The sequence below is a fragment of the Hydra vulgaris genome, chromosome 03 (assembly GCF_038396675.1).
Source record: "Hydra vulgaris chromosome 03, alternate assembly HydraT2T_AEP".
Lineage (NCBI taxonomy): Eukaryota > Metazoa > Cnidaria > Hydrozoa > Anthoathecata > Hydridae > Hydra > Hydra vulgaris.
The window spans coordinates 20,633,891-20,661,686 of record NC_088922.1 but is presented as its reverse complement, the minus strand read 5'-3'; the positions used below and the strand labels follow the sequence as shown (position 1 = coordinate 20,661,686).

At 27.1% G+C, this 27,796-nt stretch overlaps 1 protein-coding gene across 1 annotated transcript in view; it reads right to left on the bottom strand.

The window, feature by feature from the left end:
- The window catches only part of LOC136078008 (leucine-rich repeat serine/threonine-protein kinase 1-like), a 106,077-nt gene that overhangs the window by 66,820 nt on the left and 11,461 nt on the right, over window positions 1-27,796 (bottom strand). The window contains exons 3-5 of the mRNA XM_065792609.1: window positions 25,521-25,615; window positions 19,489-19,602; window positions 18,815-19,061 (exon numbers count right to left, since the gene is read on the bottom strand). Of these exons, the coding sequence (XP_065648681.1) occupies window positions 18,815-19,061; window positions 19,489-19,602; window positions 25,521-25,615 (456 nt within the window). The remainder of the gene's footprint in view (window positions 1-18,814; window positions 19,062-19,488; window positions 19,603-25,520; window positions 25,616-27,796) is intronic.

The following is a 27,796-nucleotide window of genomic DNA, read 5'->3' as shown; positions in this document are numbered from 1 at the left end:
CAATATTTGATTTATTAATTCTTAAAAATAAGTCTTCAAATAAGAAACATTGTTAATTTTAAAAAAAACAAATGATAATTTAATTATTAAATCTTTTTCACATAACTGTTTAATTATTTAATTATTTTTGTTTTGAACATTTCTGGAACAGTTCCCTATCAATGGCAACCTAAATTATTTGTAACTAAGGGATTCGTTTTAATTACATTTAGGTGTCCAAAATTTTTATTTAATTGAATGTTTATGCATGTATGTATGATGTATATATATTTATATATATATATATATACACATATATATATATATATATATATATATATATATATATATATATATATATATATATATATATATATATATATATATATATATATATATATATATATATATATATATATATATATATATATATATATATATATATATATACAGAGTGCGTCAGCTATTTGAGAACATCGCATAATGTCATCATTTTTTTATGTTACATTAACTTTTTTTTACTTTTTGCAGATAATTAAAATGATGGATAATAAACTAACACAAGAAATGAAAAGACATGCTGTAATTGTAGCATTAAAGGAAGAGCATAGTGATTTACAAATTGCACAATTTTTTCACTTCAAAGTCACTCAATCTTTTGTTCTTAAAGTTTGCAAGGAGTTAGAAGAAAATGATGGTGATTGTAATCAAGCTGCTAAACGTAAAAAGTATGAGCAACAGTCAGATACGACTAGATCACCTGTATTTATTTATCAAGTTCAGAATATCTTTGAGAAGAGCCCCCACAAGTCAATGAGGTCCATTGCAAAAAACCTGGATGTTTCAGAAGCCACAATTCAAATGACTGTTAATGAAAATTTTTGCTACAAGTCTTATGTGATGAGGAGAGGTCAGTTTATGTCCAAGACCACCAAAGCAAATCGCTTGATAAGGTCCAAGAGGCTGTTAAACAAACTGAAACATCCTGCTGAGGAAGCCATGCTCAATTAAACAGAAGAAATGACAGATGGCTGTGTGATGACCCTTACAAAGTTCCAACATTCATGCACACAAAATTTCCTGCAACTGTCATGATTTTGGGGGTTGTTAGCAACGAAGGACATCTGATGCCACCACACAACTTTCCGCAAGGACTAAGAGTCACTTTTGCTGCTTACATTGAAGTCTTGGGTACTGTTGTTAAGCCTTGGATTGATAGAGTAAAAAAATGGAAGGCCCTACAATTTTCAACAAGACTCTGCACCAGCACATAAGGCTCAAAAAACTCAGGAATGGTTCGCGGACCATTTTTATGATCACATCACTCAAAACTTGTGGCCTCCAAACTCTCCAGACCTGAATCCATTGAATTATTATGTGTGTGGCATCATTGAGAGAGATGTTAATAAACATCCCCTATAATACTAAAGATTCTCTGAAAGAATCCATTGTCCGAGCAATGGACAACATAGAAGGCCATCTCAAGCCATCTCAAGCATGCTTGCAGTTGGTTTAGGTCTCGAATCGACGCTGTTATTGAAGTAGAGGGGATTTCATTGAATGAAATTATTAAACAATGATTCATCTTATATTATTTATATAATTGATTTTGATTAAAAATCAGTTGTAGTTGGTTTAGGTCTTAAATCGAAGCTGTTATTGAAGTAGAGGGGGATTTTATTTTTGACTTTTTACCCCTTTTTTAAGCCCACTTTTGGCACACTTGACACACACGCATACATATACATATATATATATATATATATACACACACACATGTATATATACATACACACACACATATATATACATACATATATATGCATGTATATATACACACACATATACACACACACACACACATATATATATATATATATATATATATATATATATATATATATATATATATATATATATATATATATATATATATATATATATATATATGTATATATATATATATATATATATATATATATATATATATATATATATATATATATATATATATATATATATATATATATATATATATATATATATATATACTGCTTCATTTTGAGGTCATGAAAAAATTTTAGGTACAATGGAGTCTTATCTGCTGCGCAGACCTCTATTTTATTAGAAAATTTTTTTTTTTGTATTTTGACCATTATTAGGAGTTGTTCAAGTGCCTCAATTGTCTTATATTTGACTTTTTACCCTTTTTTAAGCCCATTTTTGGCACACTTGAGTGAGTTCTAAAACTCAAAGTAATTCAATTATTTTTCTTTCCAGAATTTCTTCTAAATTAGAAGAAACAAATAAAAATGCATGGTATTTTTATTTATCTGAAATATTTTATGTTAACCTATCTACAAAGTCGCAAGTTTATTCAACTTTTTACTGATTTTAATGCAATTCAATATCTTTATAGATATGTTTTTAAAAGTCATTTGGAGAAAAAACCTACTTATGTTGCATGAAACCTCTACATATAGCACAAAACGTCTATAAAAACCTTATTATATTACATAAAACTTTATTAAATTGCATTAAACAAAAAAAAATCTTATTATACTGCATAAAATGTCTCGCAATTTCATTTAACAAATTTCTTTATAATTGCTTTATTTTTGAAAAATATTATGTTATATTTTATATTGTTTTTTTTTTTTTTTGTTTTTCTTGGATGTCTTGGTTTTTCCTCCATACTTCCTTTGTAATTATGCAAAAACAAAAGTGAATCCTGTCTTTTCTCTTCTTTTCACGCAATATCAATGTTGTCTTTTATGAGTTTAACAGTTCTTTCCAAGCACTCATTAACAACTGAAAGATTATTATATATATATATATATATATATATATATATATATATATATATATATATATATATATATATATATATATATATATATATATATATATATATATATATTTACATCTTTATATATATATATATATTTGATAATTGTTAAGTTGGTACCTACCAACTTAACTACCAGCCATGTTTTCTCTGGAACAGTCAATCTTCTCAAAACCTTTATATTTAAAATGTAAAAAAAAAATTCAAAGAACTCAAAATTGGAAAAAGAAAAAAGTATTAGCAAAAAAAAACATTTCACAAAATGGTGGCTAATTATGTAAAACCCTACCTGGTTGTCTGTGTCAAGATCATGCTGATTTTAAAGTTTTAAACAGCAGATTATCTGGTCCAGAAGTAATGCTACTTTGATAATTTTATCCACAAATGTGTTATGTGTAGCTCATTAACATGATGTCGGCATGCAATAGATAGAACTGGTTGCTGAAAGACTTCATTTACCAGTAAAGATATAGCTCCATTTTTGTTTCCAGTGTTGATTCTGATGGTATCAAATGTAACAGATTGTATACTGTCTGTAAGGTTAAAGCTATATAAGATATCTCTGATTGCATTTTTTTGATTTTTGACAGTTCCAGAAGAAATTGTTGGAATTCCTAACAGATGCATTTCTTTGTTACCATTTATTAATATTGCTAATTGATCTTTTTCCAATTTTTTCCCATCAGTATATTCAAGACATACTTTTCCATCAAAATGGCATTGAACTAAAATGTTCTTATTCATTTTTCTGAAATTTCTCAAATCATACTTGGTCCTCTTTGATTCACCATGAATGACTCTATCTGTTGCTCGTAATGCTGTAGAGGTTGAACATTTAAAATCAGCTATATTTCCACCCGATTAAGCGATTATACTATTAACCATGGAAGCATGCTGCCAATGACTTACTTTTTCCCCAACAGCAGTATCAGCTGTTCTCTTGAGAATATCTTTTGGAAGTATAACAGTATTAGCTTTTTTGACTTTTTTCTTTAACTCTGGATATGGGTATGAAAAATCATCTTCATCTTTCTCGGATACATTTGAGCTGAATTCACTCTCTGACATTTCATTTTAAACTTGGATAAACTCCTGTTTACAGAGTAAAGGTACCTTGTGTCGATTCTACCTATTCTAGTTTATCTATCTCCTAATTGGTCCAATAAAAATGCAATATCTTCAATCTTGCCTTGATCATTTGGTTTCCTATCAGCTTTAATGATTGCAACCAGACTATCGAGCTCAGGTGCAATCCAAAAGATCCTTTTTATCTGAGTTAAAAACATCCTCCTTTTTTTAATCTCTGATAAAGTTTGCCTTGCTTTATTTTTTAACAGTTTCCAGGTTCGGATCAGCTTCTATATCTTTATATTAAACATGTAAACCATATATTTTGTATTTTTACAACACATCTTTAACAGCAGACATTAGTTATATTATTATTTTCCTCTAATAAGTAATAATATATAAATAAAAAAAAACATATACAGTCTGGTACCTAATTTTTTTTAATTGCAAAATCTGATATTCACCCTACATCCAAGGTTCAATTAACTTTGAAAGAGTGCAACAAATATGTTTTTCATTATGGCAGCTGATTTCAAAGTTTTTTGTCAATGGGCAGTGGATAACTCTAATTTCTTTTTGTTTTGGGTGCTTTCCTTTAAATGCAAGAAGTATTGCAAAACCTCTTGCTCTATAGAAAACTTGTCTTTTGGTAAGGATGACCTGGACTCCCCTACCAGAAAATGTGTCAACTTTTTTCTTTCATTTTCTTGAATGAATAAATCAGTAGTAAATAGAGTAAGTATATCATAAAAGTAATAAATAAATTTCCCGCATTTTTAAATCAAAATTAAATATCGTTTTTGTTAAAAAGTAATTTGCATAACATGTTTAAGCAAATACGCAAATTTGTTTATACTAATGCAAAGCACAAAACTTGGTAAAAATCTGCATAACTTTGCTTTTTTGAATTTAAATTTAGACAAATATTTGAAAAAAATAAAATTACCATACATTTTAATTTTTTTCCTCTAACTTAGAAGAACTCTTGGAAGAAAAAAAATTTAATTTTTTTGAGTTTTAGCACTTGCTCAAACGTACAAAAAATGGGCTTAAAAAAGGGTAAAAAAGTCTAAAATATGATTTTTGAGGCACTTGAGCAACCCCTGAAAGTGGTCAAAATTCAAAATAAAAAAAATTTAACTAATAAAATATGGGTCAGTACAGCAAATAAGACTCCATAGTACTTTTCATGACCTCAAAATGAAGCAGTCTAATATATATATATATATGTATACATATATATATATATATATATATATATATATATATATATATATATATATATATATATATATATATATATATATATATATATATATATATATATATATATATATATATATATATATATATATATTATATATATATATATATATATATATATATATATATATATATATTGTAGTAACTATGCATATTGAAAAAGAGTGCTCAACACTAAAGTAGAGCAATTTATATTAAAAACTATATAACTACAACACAAATAATTTCAAGCAAATAGTGATCATCAGATGTTACAAATTTTAGAAATAATAACAAAAAAATATATATTAAAAATACTGTAAGGTGTCCTCTTTGATGGCATTAAAGTTATTGATCATGAACATATTTTTATGACAACAATTTAACACAAGGGTAAGTTTTGTCACACACACACACACATATATATATATTTATATGTATGTATGCATGTATATATGTATGTATGTATGTGTATGTATACATACATACTGCACCAACCAAACCATCAGTCGATGTAGCGACACTTTCTTGTAGCAAAAGGCTAGAAGATAGTTGATGTAGCAGCACTCTCTTGTAGCATTTTTAAGTTTTTTTTTATTATTTGATAAACTGCCTGCCCCTACCAAACCTTCAGTCCATGTAGTAGCACTTCCTTGTAGTAGCAGGCTATAACCCTGCTAGCACACATATGTTGATAAATTGTTAGAACAATGTTGCGCCTTGCATTCCATACACAATCGATTAACGTTGCGTTATTAACATTGAATCAACATTAATATATATACATTGGATCAATGTGGGGTTATACACATTTGGTAAATGTTGATCTATATACATTTTTCAACGTTAATCCCTATACATTAGATCAACATTGAATTAAAATTGGAAAAACAACTAACTTTTGCGATTTTTTTACATACGTTGGACCAATAAAATTTTGTTAACTATTTTTAATCACATTGTTATTAAGATTTTCATTAAAGTTAATAAGATAAAACTAAGATTGGATCAACACATTGCATTTGCATTGGAGAAAACATCGGATATTTTGCAATGCATTTACATATGTTGGCCCAACGTAAGTGTGCTAGCTGGGAAGATAGTTGATGTAGCAGCAGGCTATAAGATATTCGATATAGCAACATTCTTTTGTAGCAGCAGGCCATAAGATAGTTGATATAGTAACACTCTCTTGTAGCAGCAGGCTATAAGATAGTCAATGTAGCAACACTCCGTGCATGTTTTACAGTTAAAAAAATATAAATAAAAACATTCAAAATGTTTTTTTTTTAATAAAATACAAACATTCGGTATGTTTTAAAAAACATTCAGTATGTTTTTAAAAACATTTGGTACGTTTTTAAAAACATTCAGTACGTTTTTAAAAACATTCAGTACGTTTTTAAAAACATTCAGTACGTTTTTAAAAACATTCAGTACGTTTTTAAAAACATTCAGTACGTTTTTAAAAACATTCAGTATGTTTTTAAAAACATACTAAATGTTTTTAAAAACATACTGAATGTTTTTAAAAACGAACTAAATGTTTTTAAAATCAGTAAAAAAAAACGAACCAAAAAAAAAAATGTATTCAGCAAACTAATATCCAAGTGTCACCATAAAAACAAATTTTTGCTGAATAACCACAAACCAAAAGATTAGATTTTTCTAACGCATTTTTTTCTTGTACCAAATTATTTTTCCACAATAAAAAAATCATATATTTTATTGTTACCTATCTAAATTGATTAGGAGATTTACTTTTAATTGACATTTTAAAAACATTTAGTAAGTTTCGGTGGAACCATATCATAAATGGTATTTGCATCATCCACAAATTGATAAGCAATAGTTAAGAATAAGTTTCTGAATTCACCAGGAGAGCAATCTTAAATGAGTCTCAAAAGACATTCTTGATAGGATGAAGGAGTGTTTCCATGAATCTCAATTGGATGACCAAAAAGCCGTTTTCTGTACATTTCTTAATGCATGAAGCTGTGATTGTGTTGATTTTTTTTGCTTCACTAGGTTCATGAACAGTCAATTTTTCACCAATTTTGACCTAGTTGATGTGTAAATCTTATATATCATGTCCATCTATACACCATAAGAACTGTCTAAAACTTTCCAGATTGGGGTCCTTCAAGATCCTTTAATAACATTTTTTTAAGATTAAAGAGTTTTCAGAGTTTTTCAGACCTTTCCATTAATTTCTATTATCTTTCTATTATCATTAGAAAGTTTTAGTATCTTTGATAAAATTTTATAAAATTTAGAATTTTTTTTTTCAAAAAATGTTTTGCAAAGTGCCTGATTATTTTGATAGGTTTCAAAATGATTTATAATCTTTTAGAATGTTTTGATGAGTTTCTGAACTTTCTAGTAGGTTCCAGAACGTACTATAATTTTACAAAATGCTCAGATCTGAACAGATCTGAATATTTTGAACTCTTCTTGAATAATATGGAATATTTTAGATCCTTATGGAATTTAATAGAACACTCCAGAACACTTTGAAAATTCTTAGCAACTATGTTTGTTAGAAGCAGGGGGAGGGGGAAACATAAATCACTAAAATTAATTAATAAATTAATAAAATTTTAAAAAGGCTATGTTTTCCTATCAAAGCTATTATTTAAAATTCAGTTTATAATATTAAATATTTTTAAAAATTTATTTGAAAAATCAAAATATTCTTTTTGAATGTTACAACTGCTTTTTTTTTATTTTGCTTAATCTCATGTATATAATATAAATTTATTACGCACTAAATTATTCAATAATAACTTTTATGTTATGTAATGAATTATATAAGTTATAATATATATTTGAGCAAAATTAAAAAACAGAATGCACAATTAAATGTTCTGTTAAAAAAATTGTAACTATTATGTAAACATTTAACTGTAAAATCCTTAACTATTGTAACAATTGTTGCAACTTCTAGCATTTTATTACAGTTAGAAAATATAAAATATTTTTTATAAGCAGAAAAAACGTTTATAGCTCTTTGTTCTATTCTTTGTTTGTCAACTTTTTTTATAAATAAGTAAAGTTGTTAATAAATAAATGAAAACTCAAATCAAAACGCTTTTCAAAATAATTTTATCATGGAAAGATAAATGACTCTCGCTAGATATATATTCTTGTAACATTAACATTACAAGCATATGTTTGTATCGAATATAAAATCAAATTTAATATTTAAAAAGCAATATTTTTTATAAATAGATAGCTAGCGTAAAAACAGAAAATTCTTGTGAAAAGCTGCTTAGAGGAGCAGTTCACATCACTTGCTCTGTTCATTATAAGAGAGCTTTTCTCCACTCTTGCACTTATATACACCCGCTAAGGCCTCCCTCTTTCTTTCTTTCTTTCTCTCTCTCTTTCTCTCTCTCTCTCTCTCTCTCTCTCTCTCTCTCTCTCTATATATATATATATATATATATATATATATATATATATATATATATATATATATATATATATATATATATATATATATAACTAAATATATAATTTTATATATATATATATATATATATATATATATATATATATATATATATATATTTATGGATCATTCCAAATCAATTCACTCAATGGTCCCCAGGGTACCACCTTAAATTTGCTTCAAATTTTGACCACCCATAGTATTTATTAAAAAAAAGACAAACCTCAAAATTTTAGCTTGATTGACCAAACTGTTCAAAATTTATGATTGATTTAATATTTACAAAAATAATAAAAATTTAAGTACCTGGAGCTTACAGTAGATTTTTTTGATTTTTGACAGAGCATAACTTTGTAAATAAAAAAGATGATCACCTGAAACTTTGTATGTTAAAAGTTTTTAACTCAAATAATCCAATTTTGTAGATGTTTCTGATTGGCTTTGAGGAATTGATGAGTTATTGTACCTTAAAGTTGCTATAAAATGCAATAATAGGAAACTTTTTGGAAACTTTTATGTGCTGCAACTCAATACCTATAGACAGGCAGTACCAATTTTTTTCTACTTTTGTGTACTTAGAGCAACACTTATGTAAAAGATTAAAACTATGTGTTAAAAGTTAGTTTAACACTTGCAGCAGCCTATTAAAACATCACTTCTTTTGAAAAATATAACAAATTACATAAACTTTGCAGGCATAGAAAATAGCATAAACAGTTGAAATAAATTATGAAACTTTTTACTGGCGAGGTTCTATATAAAGACAATCACCAAAAAAAATTAAAGATCTATACTCTATCTTATGACATAATTTTAGCATTTTGAGTGCAATGTTTTTTTAGTTTAAAAGGATACCTAATAGCACAATTTATATTATATTTCATAAAAAAAAAAAAAAAAAATCGGAATGTTGAAACAAGAAATGTATATACACATGAAACACAAGTACACTAATTTCTTTATCTCTGATTTATGTAAATCATAATACTGTCATAATCATTATTAGCAAGTTTGTAGCCACGAGCACTTCTACTCTTAATGGATTGAGCACTTATTTAACATATTACTTTGTCAAATGCAGAGCCGTGCTGTAACTTTTTTTCAACTTTATTGAATTCATTTTTATTGGGTTTTGTTTCTAAAAAAGAAGTTATACAAAGAAATTATTAATCAATTTTCCTAGCCCTTTTGCGGTTGTATTTTTTATTGACAGTATTGTAAATCCTAAAAGTCTTTCTTGTGACATTGTAGTACGCAGACAATTTGCAATTAATTTTGAATTAGTTTTAATATGTTTTAAAAATGATCGTTCACAATAAGCAACGGTAATGGGTATTGTTAAAATTATTCAATATATGATACATACATTTGGATATAATTCTTCCAAATTCCTTTCTAAATTGAGTTCCAAATTCTTTATAATAGTATAATTATCTTCTAAAATATATCTTAAAATAGATGATTCTTTTTTGAATTCCTTATCTTAAACATCATTTTCTAAGTGTTTGAGCAGATTAGCATTGAGTTCATTTGTATTCATAGATTTTAGCTTTTTATTATTGAAAGAAAACCAAAAATTTGATTTAAAAAATCATACGATTCAAATTGTTCTTGCAATGAATCTTTTACTTTATCGATTAGTTTATTAAAATAAGATTCTTTAAACTTATCTTTAGCGGTTTGAGTTAGATGGTTACACTCATCATCAATTTCAGAAACGAGATCAGGTATATCAATATCACAGCATTCAATTGGATCAATCATCATCTATTGGTTCAATTTCTTCATTCGGTATATCAATATCGTAATATTTCTCATTTCCTTTATTTTTATGGTCTGTATAATAACAATAGTCTGCTAATCTCTTGAGATTATGTTCTCTCCATTTTGACTAAACTAGGTTCTTGTGATTTATCAAGACAATCTTTGTTTCTACCTAATATTTGAGTATCATAAGAAGACCGTTCAGTGAACTGTGCTAGAAAATCTATATCTACCAATGCTTCTTGTACTTCTTTTATAATCTATTCAAAATTGTTTAATCATCAAGAAATAATAGCATAGCCTTTGTATGTTGTAATACAATATTAATTGCAATATTTTTTCGCTAACCAATTGGCTGAAAATGTGAAGTTTTGATAACAAGTGATACCAAATTGTTGTGAACACAACAAATTCATAAGATTTTATTTGTTTTATTAAAAATGCAGTATGAGTTTTACAATCTGGATGGCTATTTTTAAGTTTATCTAGTGCAAGACTAATTTGTTTTATCTGGTATTTCTTGGTTTTTATACTTTTAAAGCAATATTCCCATCAAGTATTGCTTTGCGCCTTCAGATTAATTTTTGAATATTTTACTTGAATAGCCTATCGCTTTGTTGATGCAGCAAATATCTTTTATAAATTATTATCTTGTATAAATATTTTTATATAAACTATTTAATGTGGTTAAATAATTCTGACTTTTAATAATGTTTTTAACACTATCATTTATAACTAAATTGATGTTATGTCCACCACACAGCGTATACCATACTTTGTTTTTGACTTCTAAAATTCGACTTTTTATTCCCTTAAATTCTCCTACCATATTGCTTGCGTCGTCATACAAATGACCTCGGCAATCAGGAATTTTGATTCCTAATATTTCTAACTCCTCAATACGAACGTTTGCTAAACTTTCTCCTGTTGATGACATTATATTTACAAAGTTTAAAAAACTTTCTTGAACACTTTACTTTTGGTCCGCTATTATAACATACCAAATAATGATGGTCTTTTTTGCGAAAATCCGGTGTAGAATCTATCATTACAGAAAAGTATTTTGATGATTTAATATTACTATTGTATATAAAACTCTAGAAGCTATTGTAAATAATTGCAGTAGTGGTGTAGTGGTAAAGCGCTCGCTTCAGAAGCGAGAGGTTCTGAGTTCGATCCCTACAACGTCCCTTGTAGTACCGCGCTCAACTTGTTTCTCCGCGCAGTGGCCTTGTTCGTCGAGGTTCGTATTTCAGAGTTATAGAGTTGAGAGAGGGTTATAACCACTATTGAGTAGCCTCCTCATCTGTAGTGGCCTTCATGGCCTTGAGGAGGTGAATAACAAAAATAAAATAAAATAAATTTCAATTTGACTTTTCACAGAAAAATATGCTGTAACTCTTTTTTCTGTATCAGTGATTGATTTTAAATGCATTTTGAGTTCTGGAACAAAACCAGCAAGTAATTAAAATACTCCTAAAAATTACCATTATTTGGTTCAAATAGTTTTTCGCTGCTGCCCCTAAATGCTAAACTTTGTTCACTTAAAAACAATACCGCTTTTAGAATACATTTTAAAATTATTTGCCAACTGCGTTTTTCTTAACTGAACACATCTTCATTGAGAAGATCTATTCCTGTTCTGTGTTTAATGTTAAATTCTAGAATTTGCCATTTATACGCTGATTCAAGATGTTTCTTTAAAGATTCATGTTCAGATAATCATTTTCTTGCATGGGCATAATCAGAAAATCCACTTGAAGTTAAGCTTATCTTTATTGGTGAAAACAAATGGCAACAGAAGCAGAAACTTTTTCCTGTCGAGTTAGAATATAAAAGCCAATTTCTTAATTCTTTTTCACCATTTTTTATTTGTCTGTAAAAAAAGTGTCACTGATATATCTTATTTGAGAATTTCTTTTATAATGGATATATTTAATACTTTTTGGTGACTGCTCTACCAAAAACATCAGTTGTTTGTTGTTGATTTCAATAGGCTGTTATGCAGGGTCTAATAATGAGCGGTAATAAAATGCGGTAGTGGTGTAGTGGTAAAGCACTCGCTTCATTAGCGAGAGGTTCCGAGTTCGATCCCCACCACGTCCCTGGTAGTACCGCGCTCAACTTGTTTCTCTGCGCAGCGGCCTTGTTCCTCAAGGTTCGTGTTTCGGAGTTATAGAGTTGAGAGAGGGTTATAACCACTATTAAGTAGCCTCCTCATCTGTAGTGGCCTTATCGGCTTTGAGGAGGTGAACAACAAAAAAAAAAAAAAAAATTATACCATAATTGCATTTTTGCATTTGCATAATTGCCATATACCATAATTGTATATACCATAATTGTATATACCATACCATAATTGTATATACCATACCATAATTGTATATACCATAATTGTAATACCATAATTGCATTTTTGCATTTGCATTTGCATTTTGCAATTGCATAATTGCAAGTGCCACTCTCCGTTCGTAAATTATCACTAATTTCTGAAGTCTTGTTAGATATAATATCCTAAGTATTGATGCTATTTGATCCTGATTCACCATCTACATTCTTGTTCTGGTTATCGATGTTTTAAAGTTGTGGAATATTCATATTTTTTTCAACATTATCGTTTTTTTAAATTGAAATTTACCATTTAAATTGCATATTTCAATTAAAACAGTGTTCGAAACTGACTGACTTTTGCCTCGTTTAAAAAAATTATCTAATGATCCTGTAAGGCTATTTAATTCTGCTACTTTCCGGATCTGTTTCACTCTTTTATGTGCGCTGCTTTCATAACATCTTTTTGACATTTGAGGTAATTAAATGTTGTATGAAAATTTAAATTAAACGATAAGTGAGTTTAAAAATGTTAACAAAACTGTTTAAAATATAAATAAAAACTAACAATTTGAAACAATAAAAAAACAGAACTTTTAGGTATATTTAAAGTATATTTGAAAAATATAATTTTTCAAATTAAATCGTTATCAAATTAATCAAATTTTTTTTGTTTCCATTTGATTGATTTTTAGATTAAAACTTTAAAAGGGAAATTTTGAGCGGAATTTCATTTTCATTTGAATGAAGTTTCATTTGATTACGCATGCATAATTAGTAAATATTCTTCTTAATAAAATAAGTTTCTAATAAAAATAAGATTTGGCTTCTAGTGCTAGTTTCTTATAAATAAGTTTCATATTAGAAAAACGTCTTTTTAATATATGGGGCCCCTTAAATATCGGGGGCCCAGTGCAATTGCACTTGTTGCATTTGAGAAAGTACGGCTCTGGTCAAATGGAACCCAACACTGACTTGATCGTGCATCATTAGTTCATTTTAAATTTAATTTGTTTCAATGCATCAATTTTACATTAACATCTTGGTTTTCATTACAGATCTCAAGCACAAGCCCTAAAAATCATTCATCATCGTAAAAGCATGCAATGTATTTACCAGGTTGAAAGTTCGAATGATCTATTTTTTGCCAAGTTAATATTATTTAGCAAATGGGCATCATAGACAGTATCGCTAGATATTCTCCATAAAAATAATTTCTCTCCACCTGGTACAAAACTGTTATAGCTTCTTGTGCCTGAGGCTGTGCTAATCTCTTCAAATTTTTTCTTTAGGTTAAAATAAGTTTCATGGTTATTGATATCATCACTTGAAATGTAAAATATGTTAACACCTTTAACGGTTTTTTCACCCATGTAAACAGTTCAGATGTAGCAAAGAAGTGATGCTCAGCATTTATATTATGATCTTCAAGATGGTATATTAAGTTTAACAGACATTTATAATTTTTTTACTGTGACACAGCACCATCACTGAAGTATTTTACTTTATTGATGGTGGGTAGTTTGATTTTGACCATAGGGAGCAACTCTGTGAGAAAACAATGAACTTTTGTTTAGCTATTGCAAAGATGGTCAGAAATTGTACAATAGCATTCACATTTGAGTTGATATTTTTCGTCTTTGTAGTAAACAGCAAATGGATGTAAGGTAGCTTGATTGGCTTGCCAGTAAAACCCTTGTACAGCATCTTGCACAAGAAAACTATAATTCTCTGCAAAATCCATAAGAATAAGACAAGTGTGTTGATCTAATGTTCTTTTTGCCTCAGATAAGTAGGAGGATTGTGCTTCTTTGATAAAGTGGTAGTAACAACGGTCACACAAAGTTTTTCTTAGATTCAATAAACTCAATAATGCTTGTTTGGACTGTGACAAGTACAGTTCGGTCAGTTGACACCCATTATTTGCATGTGATTTGATCGTCAAAATCAAAATCATTATTTTCAAACACATTTAACAAGTAAGTCTTCAAATTTACTTTACAGGGGCAGTTGGAACATAGATGAAACATGCAGCTTCGACTATCTATATTACAAACAAACACTTTCATAATTACTAAGATTTGATATTTTTATAATATATTAAATGGCCCTTAGGTAAAGCAGCGCACATCAACTTAGCATTTTGATGATAAGAACATTCGCAAACTGAGTGACTTCCATTACTGTCAATTGTGATGCACCACTTTAGTCTTAGTTAACAGATCTTGCTGAATCCAACTTTGTGTTTAGAGTATAACTTCTTAAACTCAAGATAAAGTTCCTTTAATAGAACTAATATTAAACGTTTTTGTTTATTAACTGTTATATTATTTATATGCACAGTAAAGAAGTCTTTTTTTCCTGAACATTGTCTTATGAACTCTTCGGATTCATAAATTTCAATGACTTTTTGTTTAACAACATCTTCTAAAGGCTGTCCTATTTAAGCCTCAGGTTTAGCAAATATTCCTTTTTCATTTTTCAACATTCAAGCTTTTTTAACAAGATGTTCTGAAACTGAAAATGTTTTGCAAGTTTTTTTAATTGACTAACTATCAGGAGTTAGTGTTAGTACTTAAACTTTTTCTTCCCTCAAACTTATTTTCATTTTATTTTTTATTGCATTCTAACAGTTAAATCATTACAGTTTATAAATTTTTGCTCTTTTTCCGATACTAAATCTTTTGGGTCTATATCAAATGCTGACGCTACTTGATTAGTCGAACTTGTTGCGATTTTTTTAGCTTTTTGCTTTCCATATTCTAATTTGTTGCTCTTACCTACATTTTTGAGTGGAGGTATTTCCAATAAAGACACTTTTGTTAAAAACTGTCTTACCAAGGTCTTAACAACTAAAATCTTCTTCAGTAGCTTCATCTTGACTAACTTCTGTAATTTTTTCAAGTTTGAAATCATTCATACAGTTAATACAAACTTTTTGACCAGGTTTGATCTTAAGTTGATTTGCTATTGAAATGTTGACTTTTTTTCTTGTGGACTTTAAATGGATCACAACAGTATTTTTGAAGTGCTTCATATCTAGAAATATAGGCTTTTTCATGGTGAAAACAAACATCCTCATTTGGTTCGAAAGTGTATCCTATCCTTTGAACTAAAACTTCAATATCAGTATCTTTTAGTCTTATTCTGCCTTCCATTCTACAACATGACATTTTATCACAATCTTCATTCAAAACTCTTCCCACACAAGATTTCTCTGACATTTTTTACTAATCTAAAAATATTAAAATTGAGGGTTAAACATTTACCATTATAATCTAAAAAAAATCTTTTTTATATTTTTCCATTAATAAAATCAGTAAAAATAAAATCTCAAGTACAAATGTGTTTAAAACTGTCTAAAATGCAACAAATATTTCTACATATAACTATTTCTGCATACACAAAACTTTTTAGTTTTTGGTTCTTGCAATATTAAAAACTAAAATAATAAAATCCAGAAAATACTGTGCAGATTTAGATTTTAATACAAATTCTTGAAGCAATTGAAATATTTTACACTCGAAATTTATAACCATGTGAAAATTTTATCATTATACAGGGTCACAATCACTGCTATAAATGACCACGCCTATAATTTTTTTCCTTTACAATTTGACCATGATGGTTTTATGTTTTAACAATTTAAATGCTATAAAAAAATTTGTTACGTTAACAATAACTTGTAATCGTTGATCTTTTTTAAAGTTTTTATTTTCCGGGCTTTAAATAAAATAAAAATTAGTTATAGTGATTGTTAAAAATAAACACATTTTGTGTAAATTAACAAATAATGTTATATTTAAATTTTTTTTGTATAGGCATGCTTTTTTTATAATAAATTTAAATTTTTGAAACTATTTTTCCATGTCTTTCTAAAAATCGTTTGAAGGATAATTTTCTGTTAAATGATTTAATTGCTTTTATTTGTTTTTGTTTCTAATTTTACAAAGAGTTGTTAAAAACTTTTTTTTTTTTTCAAATTGACTAATTTATCAAAGCATGAAATGATTAAAAATTACTTAAATAAAATTTTAAATAAAATTACCTTATTTTTATAAACAATTTTTTTTTGTTGCAACTTTTTGGAAAAAATAAATGTTTATACAATATAAAAATATACATATATATATATTTATATATATATATATATATATATATATATATATATATATATATATATATATATATATATATATATATATATATATATACACACACACACATATATATATATATATATATATATATATATATATATATATATATATATATATATATATATATATATATATATATATATATATATATATATATATATATATATATATATATATATATATATATATGTATATATATATATATATATATATATATTATATATATATGTATATATATATGTATATATATAAGACTTTTAATTTAACAACTTAAATAAAAATTGTTTATTCATGAAACAATCATTAGAAGTAATTTGCAAATGTGTTTTGCGTAACGTTAAGAAAACATTTTAAAAGATAAGTTTTAAAGTAATTTATTTTAAACTTGCTTAAAAAGATAACAAAAAGTAATTTTTGCTTTGATTTTTTAGTTTTATTTTAGTGCTTATATTTTTTTTTTTTGGTAAGGAATTGTTTTCTTTTTTCATTATTATTTTTTTTTAATTTCTAGTTTAAGCTTAGCTAGCATTTCTTTTTTCAGTGCATTTCTAGAATGTTAAAAAATCATCTAAACATCTAAACGTCGTGGTCAAGTTGTAAAAAATAAAATCATTTTGCGTGGTCAGCAATAGCGTTCAATCACACGCCATTCCTGTCCAACCTGATTATAAATATATTATATGCATTAATTAAAAATGCAAAAATAAACAAATACATATTATAAAATCATATCAAATAAATTAAGTTAAGACACTGATAATGTTATTTTAGGGAAAACTGATTATATTTATTCAGGGAAAAATTAAAAATATACAACTAGATCAAGTAATAGGGCTACAATCATGCATAAGAATATAGGTCTTAAATTTTTTTTTGGTGATTGTCTATATTTAGAACCTTGCTAGTAAAAAGTTTCACAATTTATTTTAACTGTCTACGCTACTTTCTATGCCTACAAAGTGAATGTAGTTTATCGTACTTTTTAAAAAAAGTGATATTTTAGCAGACTGCTGCAAGTGCTAAAACAACTTTAAAAACATAAATTTAATTTTTTCCACAAAAGGCTCTAAGTACACAAAAGTAACAAAAAAATGGCACAGGTTGTCTGTTGGTATTGAACTGTAGCACATTAAAGTTTCCAAAATTTTTTCTAATATTGCATTATTTAGCAACTTTAGGTACAAGAACTCAAACATTTTTTAAAATCAGTCAAAAATAGATTTAGATGAAAAACTATTACTGTAAAAACTTCCAGGTGATCATCTATTTTTTTTAAATGTTATGACCTTTAAAAAATCAAAAAAATCTACTGTAAGCTCCAAATACTCAAATTTTTCTGATTTTGGACAATCTCGATTCAATTATAACTTGTTAATTATGGTTTGGTCAATCAAGCTAAAATTTTCAGGATTGTGTTTTTTTCATAAAAGCTGTGGGTGGTCAAAATTTGAAGCAAATGTATATATATGTCTGTATATATATATACATACATATATATATATATATATATATATATATATATATTTATATATATATATATATATATATATATATATAAATATATTTGTACATATATATATATATATAGATATATATATATATATATATATATATATATAAATATATTTGTACATATATATATATATATATATATATATATTATATATATATATATATATATATATATATATATATATATATATATATATATATATATATATATATATATATATATATATATATATATATATATATTTATAGTAATATTTAATTTGTACTAAAAACTAATTTTCAGTATATCGTTTCAAAAAATCTTTTAAAATTACTTAAGCGAAGCCTGTATCTAGTTTAGCAATAAATACTTATTATAATAATTCATTATTCAGCACGATTTATAATAATAATAATCGTTTTCTATACAAAATTATAGATAATTAAATAATTTTTATGAAAGATTATTACAAAAAAAACCTTTTAATCAACATAGACCAGAATCCGGAAGGAACAAATGACATTAAATATTGACGTCGATAAACTTCATTTTGAAGGTTGTTTTTACAAGTGGTTTTTTCATTTACTGGCAAAAGTGATGGAACAAACAATTCGTTCTTGGATAACATTACAGCAATATCAAAAGAATTCAAAAGCTCTATGGCTTTTGAAATTGGAAATCTTTCCTCAACCAAACTTCGCTTGATATCAGTTATTTTTACAAAGCCTAAATGTTGATATTAAAAAAAATCATACAAAAACAAGTCATTAGCTTAAGTGTTAAAGAAAGTTAGTTTGAGTTTTTAAATTAAAAAAAAAAATTCAATTAAAAAAAAAATTTATATTTCAAATTTAACTTTCTAAAAGCAGGAATAAAGAAATACTGCATTTTTAATCTCACAAAGTAATAGTTGAAAAACGTAACTCCTGGCTGTTTTTTAAAAGTAATAGTTGATAAGCACAATTCTTGGCTGTTTTTTAAAAGCAGTAGTTCATAAACACAATTCTTGGCTGTTTTTTACTATTTAGTTAATCTATTGCTGTATTTCAATTATTTTAATTTAAAAAACTTACAAACATTTTAATTATTTAAAAAAAATTTTCTCATTAATTAAAAAAAATCAAATAAGTGGTATTAAATAAAAAAATCTAACCATTTGCTTCAGATGGAATAATTTTCATCATGAAAACAAGAATATCACTCAACCATTGTGGATTGAAAAAGTAAACATCATTAAGTGTAGGAACATTAAAGTGTAAGATGCTACCTAAAATATTTTTAAAATTATTTTAAACTTTAAAAAAGTTAATGTGGTGTGTAATTAGGGTGTGTTTATTGTTGCTGATATTTTTATAGTAAATTATTTATAAAAAATAATTAGAAATTTTTTCTCATACAATCTTTAAAATTTAATCACTTTTTATTTTGAGTAAAAACTGGTATAATGAAGCAATAGTAAAAACTGGTATAATGAAGCAATAGTAAAAACTGGTATAATGAAGCAATAGTAAAAACTGGTATAATGAAGCAATAGTAAAAACTGGAATAATGAAGCAATAGGAAAAACTGGTATAATGAAGCAATAGGAAAAATTGAAAACTTTTGTATTTTTAATCTTAATGAACTATCTTTTAAAGAAAAAATTTTGAATTTTTTTTACAATATTGCATAAAATTTTTTGCTTTATCAAAAATTTTTGGTTTTTAATTTAAAAATTTTAACATGTGTTTTAAAAAAAGTTACTGTGTATCATTTTAAACATTATTCATTATCTGTCCTCCTAGTTATAGAAATCGTTCAGCACTAAACTTCATATGCAATTTTGTAGTAAAAGGTTTGCTGAAAATGATCCTTATTTCAGAATTGAATTTGCTTGTTCCATACAAAGATTATAAAGAAAAATCTGAAATAAATAGGTTTCCTGTTTAATGGAGCACGCTATTTATTTATTTTATACAGTTGTGTTTTACTATTTCACACTTATTTATTAAGTTATTATTTATTTATTAAAATTTAGTTATGCATCAGCTTCTTATGTAAATATGAGTAACCTAGGCAACTTAAAAAACAAATATCACTTTATCTCAGTCAATCAGGAAATATTAAATATTTTTCAAGTCAATGGAAAACAAAGAAGCAACAAAAAAATAAAATCAATGAAAAAAAAAATAGTAAACACTGATGAGCAACTTCAATTGCAATTTCAAAAATGAAATCTGGAGACTTGTCATTATCATTAAGTAAAGCATCATTTATGAATGGAATTTTATATGTTCATATAAATACTGGCTCATTTAGATAGCCCTTAGATGTTGGTGTGTATTGCCATGTTAGACAAGTCTGATAAAAAAATATAAGACGAATATTACCTCAACTTACTATGCAGTAATTTATCTAAAAATGCTTTTGTTCAGCTTTATTCAAATCAAATGGGTTTCTTTCCGTTAAATATAAAAAAAGTTGACAAACCTAAATTGTAAACAGAACTGTTCACAGTTGTTCACACTTCTGTTCTAAATGCTCACAAGTTTCAATCAATAAGTCACAATCAGTAATTGTAATAAATCCAAAACTAAATGTTGATCTAATTTGAACTGCGCTTCAAGAAAATAGATTTGTTCTAGAAAGTATATTAAAGAAATATTTAAGAGTCGATCCTGTCAACACTACAAAGCAAAAAAATGCTGAAGTTAGCAGATCTATGATAGAGAAGGTCTCCATTTACCTGAGATGCTAAACATACTAAAACAGGCGGAAGAACATAGTACTTTAAAAAAAGTGGACTTTAAAAAAAAGAAAGGAAAACTGGTTTTAAGCTTTGCAAAATAACCAGTCATTGGTTATTTTGCAAAGCTTAAAACCAGTTATTGGAAAAAAAAACAACAAATATTGGAAGAAAAAAAAATAATGAAAAAAAATGTGTCCAAAACATTGGAACAAAAATGTAACAAATGAGAGCAACCAATTAACTGCATGCGAAAGTTTAAAATGTCAAAGCTGGATGTGTTTTGCATGCCAAAAAAGACACATTTAGCAATGAGTTTTTTTGTATCAAAAAATGTAGAGACTAAAACTTTTTACTTCACTCCCTCATCTTTGTAATTAATTGTATCATCTATTTAGTTGCCTAATTTCTATTAATTGTATAACTTTATTTGTATGGTTAATTAACACATTTAACTTAAAAAGACAATCATAATTGAATTAGTGAAAAGAAGAACAGTACTAGTTCATTATTTTCATTTTGAGATAATCAATGCACATAGGCTTTGAATTACCATAAAGGTTAAAAAAAATTTCCACAGAAAATTTGTGTACAAGATCTTAGGTATATCCATGGACATGATATTTAAAAATTTTGAAAAATATTTTGCAATGTCCACCCTTTTAAAAAACTATATTTTTCAGCTGCTTTACTTTGCAAAAAATGTTCTAGACTATTTAAAGTTTGAAATTTTTTTTTTATTAATACCATAAAAATCAGACCCATATACAATATGATCTTAAACATTTGTAACCCAGTGATTTTTAAATAGAAAAATACTAAAAAAGTTCATTGTAATTTTATTTTTTCTATTTTTACATTAGATTATTTATTTACAAACTTTTAAAGGTATTCTTTATATTAATATACTATGGAATAAAACATAACATTTTTAAATAAAAAGGATTTTTCTATATTCTTTACATCAAAATTTGGAAACTAGTTATAATCTTCTTTACAGGATTTTTCAGTTTCAACGAAGTTACAAACTTTGACTAGTTTGACAACTTTTAGAGATGTCTTGAGCAATACGCAATTACACAATTCTTTAGTTTTATACTGAATTTTGTATGACCCAAATTTTGTTTATAAGCACCTGTTTCCCGTAGCCTCCTGAAATCTGAATGAACTGATTGGAATGCTTGCTCACTCCAAAACCCAAGACCTCTTGAAAAACTTTTTCATACAGTTGGAGGAAGTCTTTGCTGAGTAATATTAGGCTTTTCAGCCTGATTGTCAATAAACTCAGGTATGTAATTGATGACAGCATGAACTTTAGGTGTAATTGAAATTCCAAGGGCTTTGTATGCTCTTTCAAAAGAAAGTATAGAACCTCTATAAGAGGAAATTAGGACATTCCCAAAGCATGTCTGTCTGACTGCATTAAATGTTTTAAATGCAGAAATAAGTTTTTCTCCATCATTTCCAATTTTGGCATTAGTAAGCAGTTCTTCATTGTTTAGGAGATGCCTACATTGGTTTCCGTTGAATTTTCCTCCATGGATTGGTGACCTGTTGATGCTTAGTTTGTTTGACCAGTCAGTAGCTTGCAAAGAACAAGAATTGGTTTTGCTAAGGATAGTTATCAAATGATCAAATAGCCTATTGGTAATTCCTAAAACCATATGCAATTCGATGATTGGCAAAATATCAAGAATTTTTGTTTCATCTGATAGATCAGGCAGTGAAAAGTTCATGCAACTTTTGTAGCTTGTTGCCGAGAGCTTTGATTTTTTTGAATGAACTCTGAGATCTTTCTGATAATTAATGGATTTGGATCTAATCCTTCCAAGTGCCCTTAACTGCCCTGTCATTTTTTTGGTTTTAGAAATCTTTCTTTGAAGTTTCACACCAAGGGCAGGGATATGCAGATGCAGCTAAGCCTAATCCAAGAAAAGCATTTGCAAGTTCCATGTCCACAGCTGCAGTAAAAGCAATACTTTCAAGACAAAGCAACTCTAGTGTTTGCTTCAAGTTCTCAAAAGATTCTTTCACAGACTCAACAATTTCCAAGATCATGAGTTTCTTCACTACTGAGTCACAAAAGGCTTGAGAGGATGCACCTTTTGAATAAGAAAACTTATGCTTTGTTTGTTCTTTTTGGCTATCCAATATATTCATACAAACCTTGAGAAACCCACCACCTCTATCAATGCCTACTTTAATCATATAATCATCTGGTGGAAGGCCTCGATGGTCAAGGATGTACTCAACCAAACCAAAAATGTTATTACAAAAAATAACTGAGTGCTGAGCTTTTCCACTTTGTTCAACACCATTGGAAACATCAAAGTCCATTATTGTAGAACTGTAGAAAAAATCAAGTGTTTTGTCTCGTTGACTTAATTTTCCGACCAAACCTGATTCATCTGATTTGCGACCACTCTAAGTTCTGAAAAAAGTAGCTGCTTTGTGAGTTTGTTTCAAAGAGTGACCTAAAGTAGATTGTAATCTACTTATTTCCTCAGCAGACGCAGGATTCAAATGAAAACGCTCTTGATTTTTGAGAATTTACACTTTTTGTGACTGTTAAATCCCTCCCCCCTCTTGTTGCTAAAATAGCAATTGACCCTCCATCTCCAGAGGCTGCACATTTCATTTTGATCACATCAGAAGTAACAATTTCTGCTACATGGGGAGCTTGGCCAACAACTGTCTGAAGATTTTACCTTGCATCTCGAACTGTACAAGGGTTTCGATGTGTTATTCTACGACCAACTGGCTGCTAACAGCGCTGAAACACTTTAACTGCCCCACAAGGAGGTAAAAAATCTTTGGCTGCTACTGGAGGTCTTTCTACTTGGAAAGGAACTGCCTTAGCTGATCCTTGATTCATTCCAATTGGATTAAAACGGGTAACTTCACAAATAAGGCAACAAAAGGATTTGATCTTGTTGAGTCGTAAGAATAACTTTGGAAAAATCAAAAGGGTCAGGTAGATCCTTATTTGTTTTCTCCCCTTTTTCAATCTTAAGAAGAATTAATACATATAGCAGAAGTTAAATGCTCTTAATAGAGATAATAGTACTCAATGAAGTAAATCAATTCTTAGAAGTATTGAGTCTCTTTTAGCTGGCACCATATCTGATCCTTTTTGAAAGTAAACCAGACATAATTTAGCACACTTTTCAGTGTGCGAAGTCTTTTAGGCATTGTCTAGTTTTCTTGCAAAAACACAACATTGAATTAAGGTAATCTCTTTTCTTTACTCAATGAGAACTTGTCTCTTACAAAATTATAATCACAATTCATATTAAATCACATACCTTAAAATGACAATTACAACCCACATAAACATATTTACAATTTCACATTAACCATATAAACACATTAGCAATTACACACAAAACCGTACAAACATATTAACAACAATTATCAAATATAAACACACTTTAATTACAAACCACATGATGTCACGGAACACTTTAACATTCAACTTAATATAACTATACATTGTGACAATAGATTTGGACAACAAATATTTATGCGCTACTGCAAAGATTTTCACAGAAATAACATATGCAAAATTATGAACATTAAAAAACACAAAAGTTGACTTTTTTTTCTTCATAAAACCATAAATTTCTATTAGTATTGCTTTTCTCTTAAATGGAAACCAAGAAAACTATTTTACTTCAAAGTTTTATCAATTTGGAACCTTTGTTTTGAAAATAAAGGAAATAAATATTTTCTGTATTTTAGGATTTTGACCAAAACGTTAAAACGACCATAACTTTCTCGGACGTCGCAAAATATTTTTTAAAGTTTGTGAAAATCATCTCCATGCGTATACCTATGACCTAGTACAAAAATTTTCAGAGGAAATTTTTTGGACCCAGATGGTAATTCCATACCTATGTGAATGTTTTAGTATTTTTCTTCAACTAGTTTACATCTACATCAGGACAAAAAGTAATGAAAGATGGTATTACTTTTGTAGTGCATAGAGAGATCGACATAAGTTAAATGAAATTATGAAAAAAAGTGCAAATAACAAAAAATGGACTAGTACTGTACTTCTTTTCACCAATTCAATTAAACATTGTGTAATTGAATTTTTTTTTTCAACTTTAAAAATCTTTCAACTTATCAACTAAATATAATTTAAAATAAAATTTATATATTCTAGTAGAGCCAATTTTTTTTAATAAATTAGTATGAAAAAACATATAAAAATCTTTTTCTAAAAAAATCAATTTATTCGAAAACTGTTCAACAAGTTTTGCTTTTACTCTAAACATCTGTTATAAATGAATACTGTATATGCATTTTGCAAATGGTGTATATATAATTATAAAAACACCCATTTTTCCTCATATAAAATTGGTAAAGTATCAGGGAACTAAACAGATTTCAATGCATCTTTTGTTATAATAATTTTCTAAAAACTTAGAAAAGAAAACGAAAAATAAAAATATTACCAAAATGATGAAGAAATTGTACTGCTTTATCTAACTCTTTATCACCATATTGAAATTGCAAATTTTGCAAATGAAGTAATTCAAACATTTTTGCCCTTCAAATAACAAAACAAAAAACAATTAACTGAAAGTAGAATGACTTTTAGTTTTACTGAAGAAAGTATCAGGATTTTTTGTATATTTGTGTAAATTATATATCTGTGACAAGTCTTGGTGATGACATTTTCTTATTTAAATGTGTACATATATACTAATATGTTTGTTTTTGTGTATATATGTGTATATATATATATATATATATATATATATATATATATATATATATATATATATATATATATATATATATATATATATATATATATATATACATATATATATATATATATACATATATATATACACATATATTTATATATATATATATATAAATATATATATGTATATATATGGAGCTTACTGAGCTAATGCTGCAATGATCTTGCTTGCACCTCTATCAATAAATTATACATTTGCATACACAAAACATCTTTTAAAATTAGAAATGTAAACTCTGTTGCATTTTTCATCCAGAAACCCACTATAAGTCTTATATAATGCACAGAGATCAAGTTATGGTGGTAAAAACTAGAGATCAAAGATTAATCTTAGCAAAAAGACATTTAACAAGGTAAAGCATTTCAAACCTTTATGCATACTCCAGATTTTCTTAGAAAAAAAAAACTTGAACCAAAAAATATATTGACAGAATGATAGATGGTTATGTTTAAATCCCAAAAGAGTTCCAACTAACATAAATACAAAGTTTCCAAAAACAGTCAAGATTTTGTTCTATTTCTTTCTCCAAAAACTTAAAAAAAAACTCGTTAAATCCTGAATAGTGCAAGCGTTTTACATATTTGAACAAGAATCTGCTCCTTCACGTAAAAGCGTGGTGTCAAATTAATAGATGTCTAATAATTCGCATTAAGATGTCTATTTTTGTTGACTTACATCTTATTTTCAAATATTAGACTTAATTCGGTGTAAACCTGTGTTAATTTCTTTTCTACTATGGATGATAGATATTAAATCTATTTAAGTCGACTCACAGAGTTTTGTATGAGCTTCCTTGGTAAATACCACAGTATTAACGTTTCCTTTTGTGGATGGAAGATATCTCTGTTAGTGCTTTTCGTTACATAAAAAGTTATTTAAAAATACCTTTTATTTACTTATATACTTTGCAACTTTATACAGTTGTTTTATTTCTGCTAATAAACAGCTTATTACTTTGAGTACAATTTATGATTAAGCCAAGTTCTCTATTATTTAAAAAACAAATAACCTGAATAATAAATAAAAAACCATTATTACAACCAAATTATCTGAATCTACCTTTTATAAATTTTCATTTAAATATTCTTCAAAATAACTTTCATATCGTTATATCTTGCCTTTTGCAAAATTCACCATACTTACCTGCTCATAAAGAAACTAATTTAAATGTGTTTTATCTTCAGATCTCAGTATTAATAGCCATTAACCTTAAATTTGCAAAGACATAAATGGTCACATGCTTGGTTTAGGCATATACTTATGTTTAATTCACCTATTTTTTGTGAAATTAGGACAATTTTAAATTAAGTTTTCTTAAAGACAACCAATTGTAATGATTTTCATTTTATAATGATGCTTACATAATTAGTTTTATTTCTATAAAAATAAATATAGCCTTGACTTTATAAGGTGCAAATAATTTAATTTTTTGTAAAGTACCTTCCATTATCTCAACAATTTTACTTTGTGCCACTTTTTTTGTAACATCAAACCATAAATCTTGGAAATTTTTAACACTATTTTAACATTAGCACCTTTTCCTCAATATTCTCTTCACAATTGCCCAGTAAGATTCGATAACTCGCTGCTCAGGAAAGTTTGGTGGATAAACATCCTTTGGAACAAAATTGACTCTTTTTTTCTCATACCACTAAATTACTTTTTTGGAATAGTGGATCGATGCCAGATCTGGCCAAATAAGGTTGATTATTTGTACTTTTTAGTTAGAGGAAAAAGTTGTTTATTATTGCTTATTTATTGCAGAGAAAGAAGTCGTTTTTCCAAGCATTCCCTCACATAGAGATCTGGTGTCAAAGATTGATTTGTTATGAAAGGAGAGCTTTTAAAATCTCAACTGCAAATTGCCTGCCACTCAAGGAACTCAAAAGTGATTTTCTTACTCAAATGTATGTAAATTTGCCAGAAGCTTTATACCGTTTCAACTGATAATAGTATTG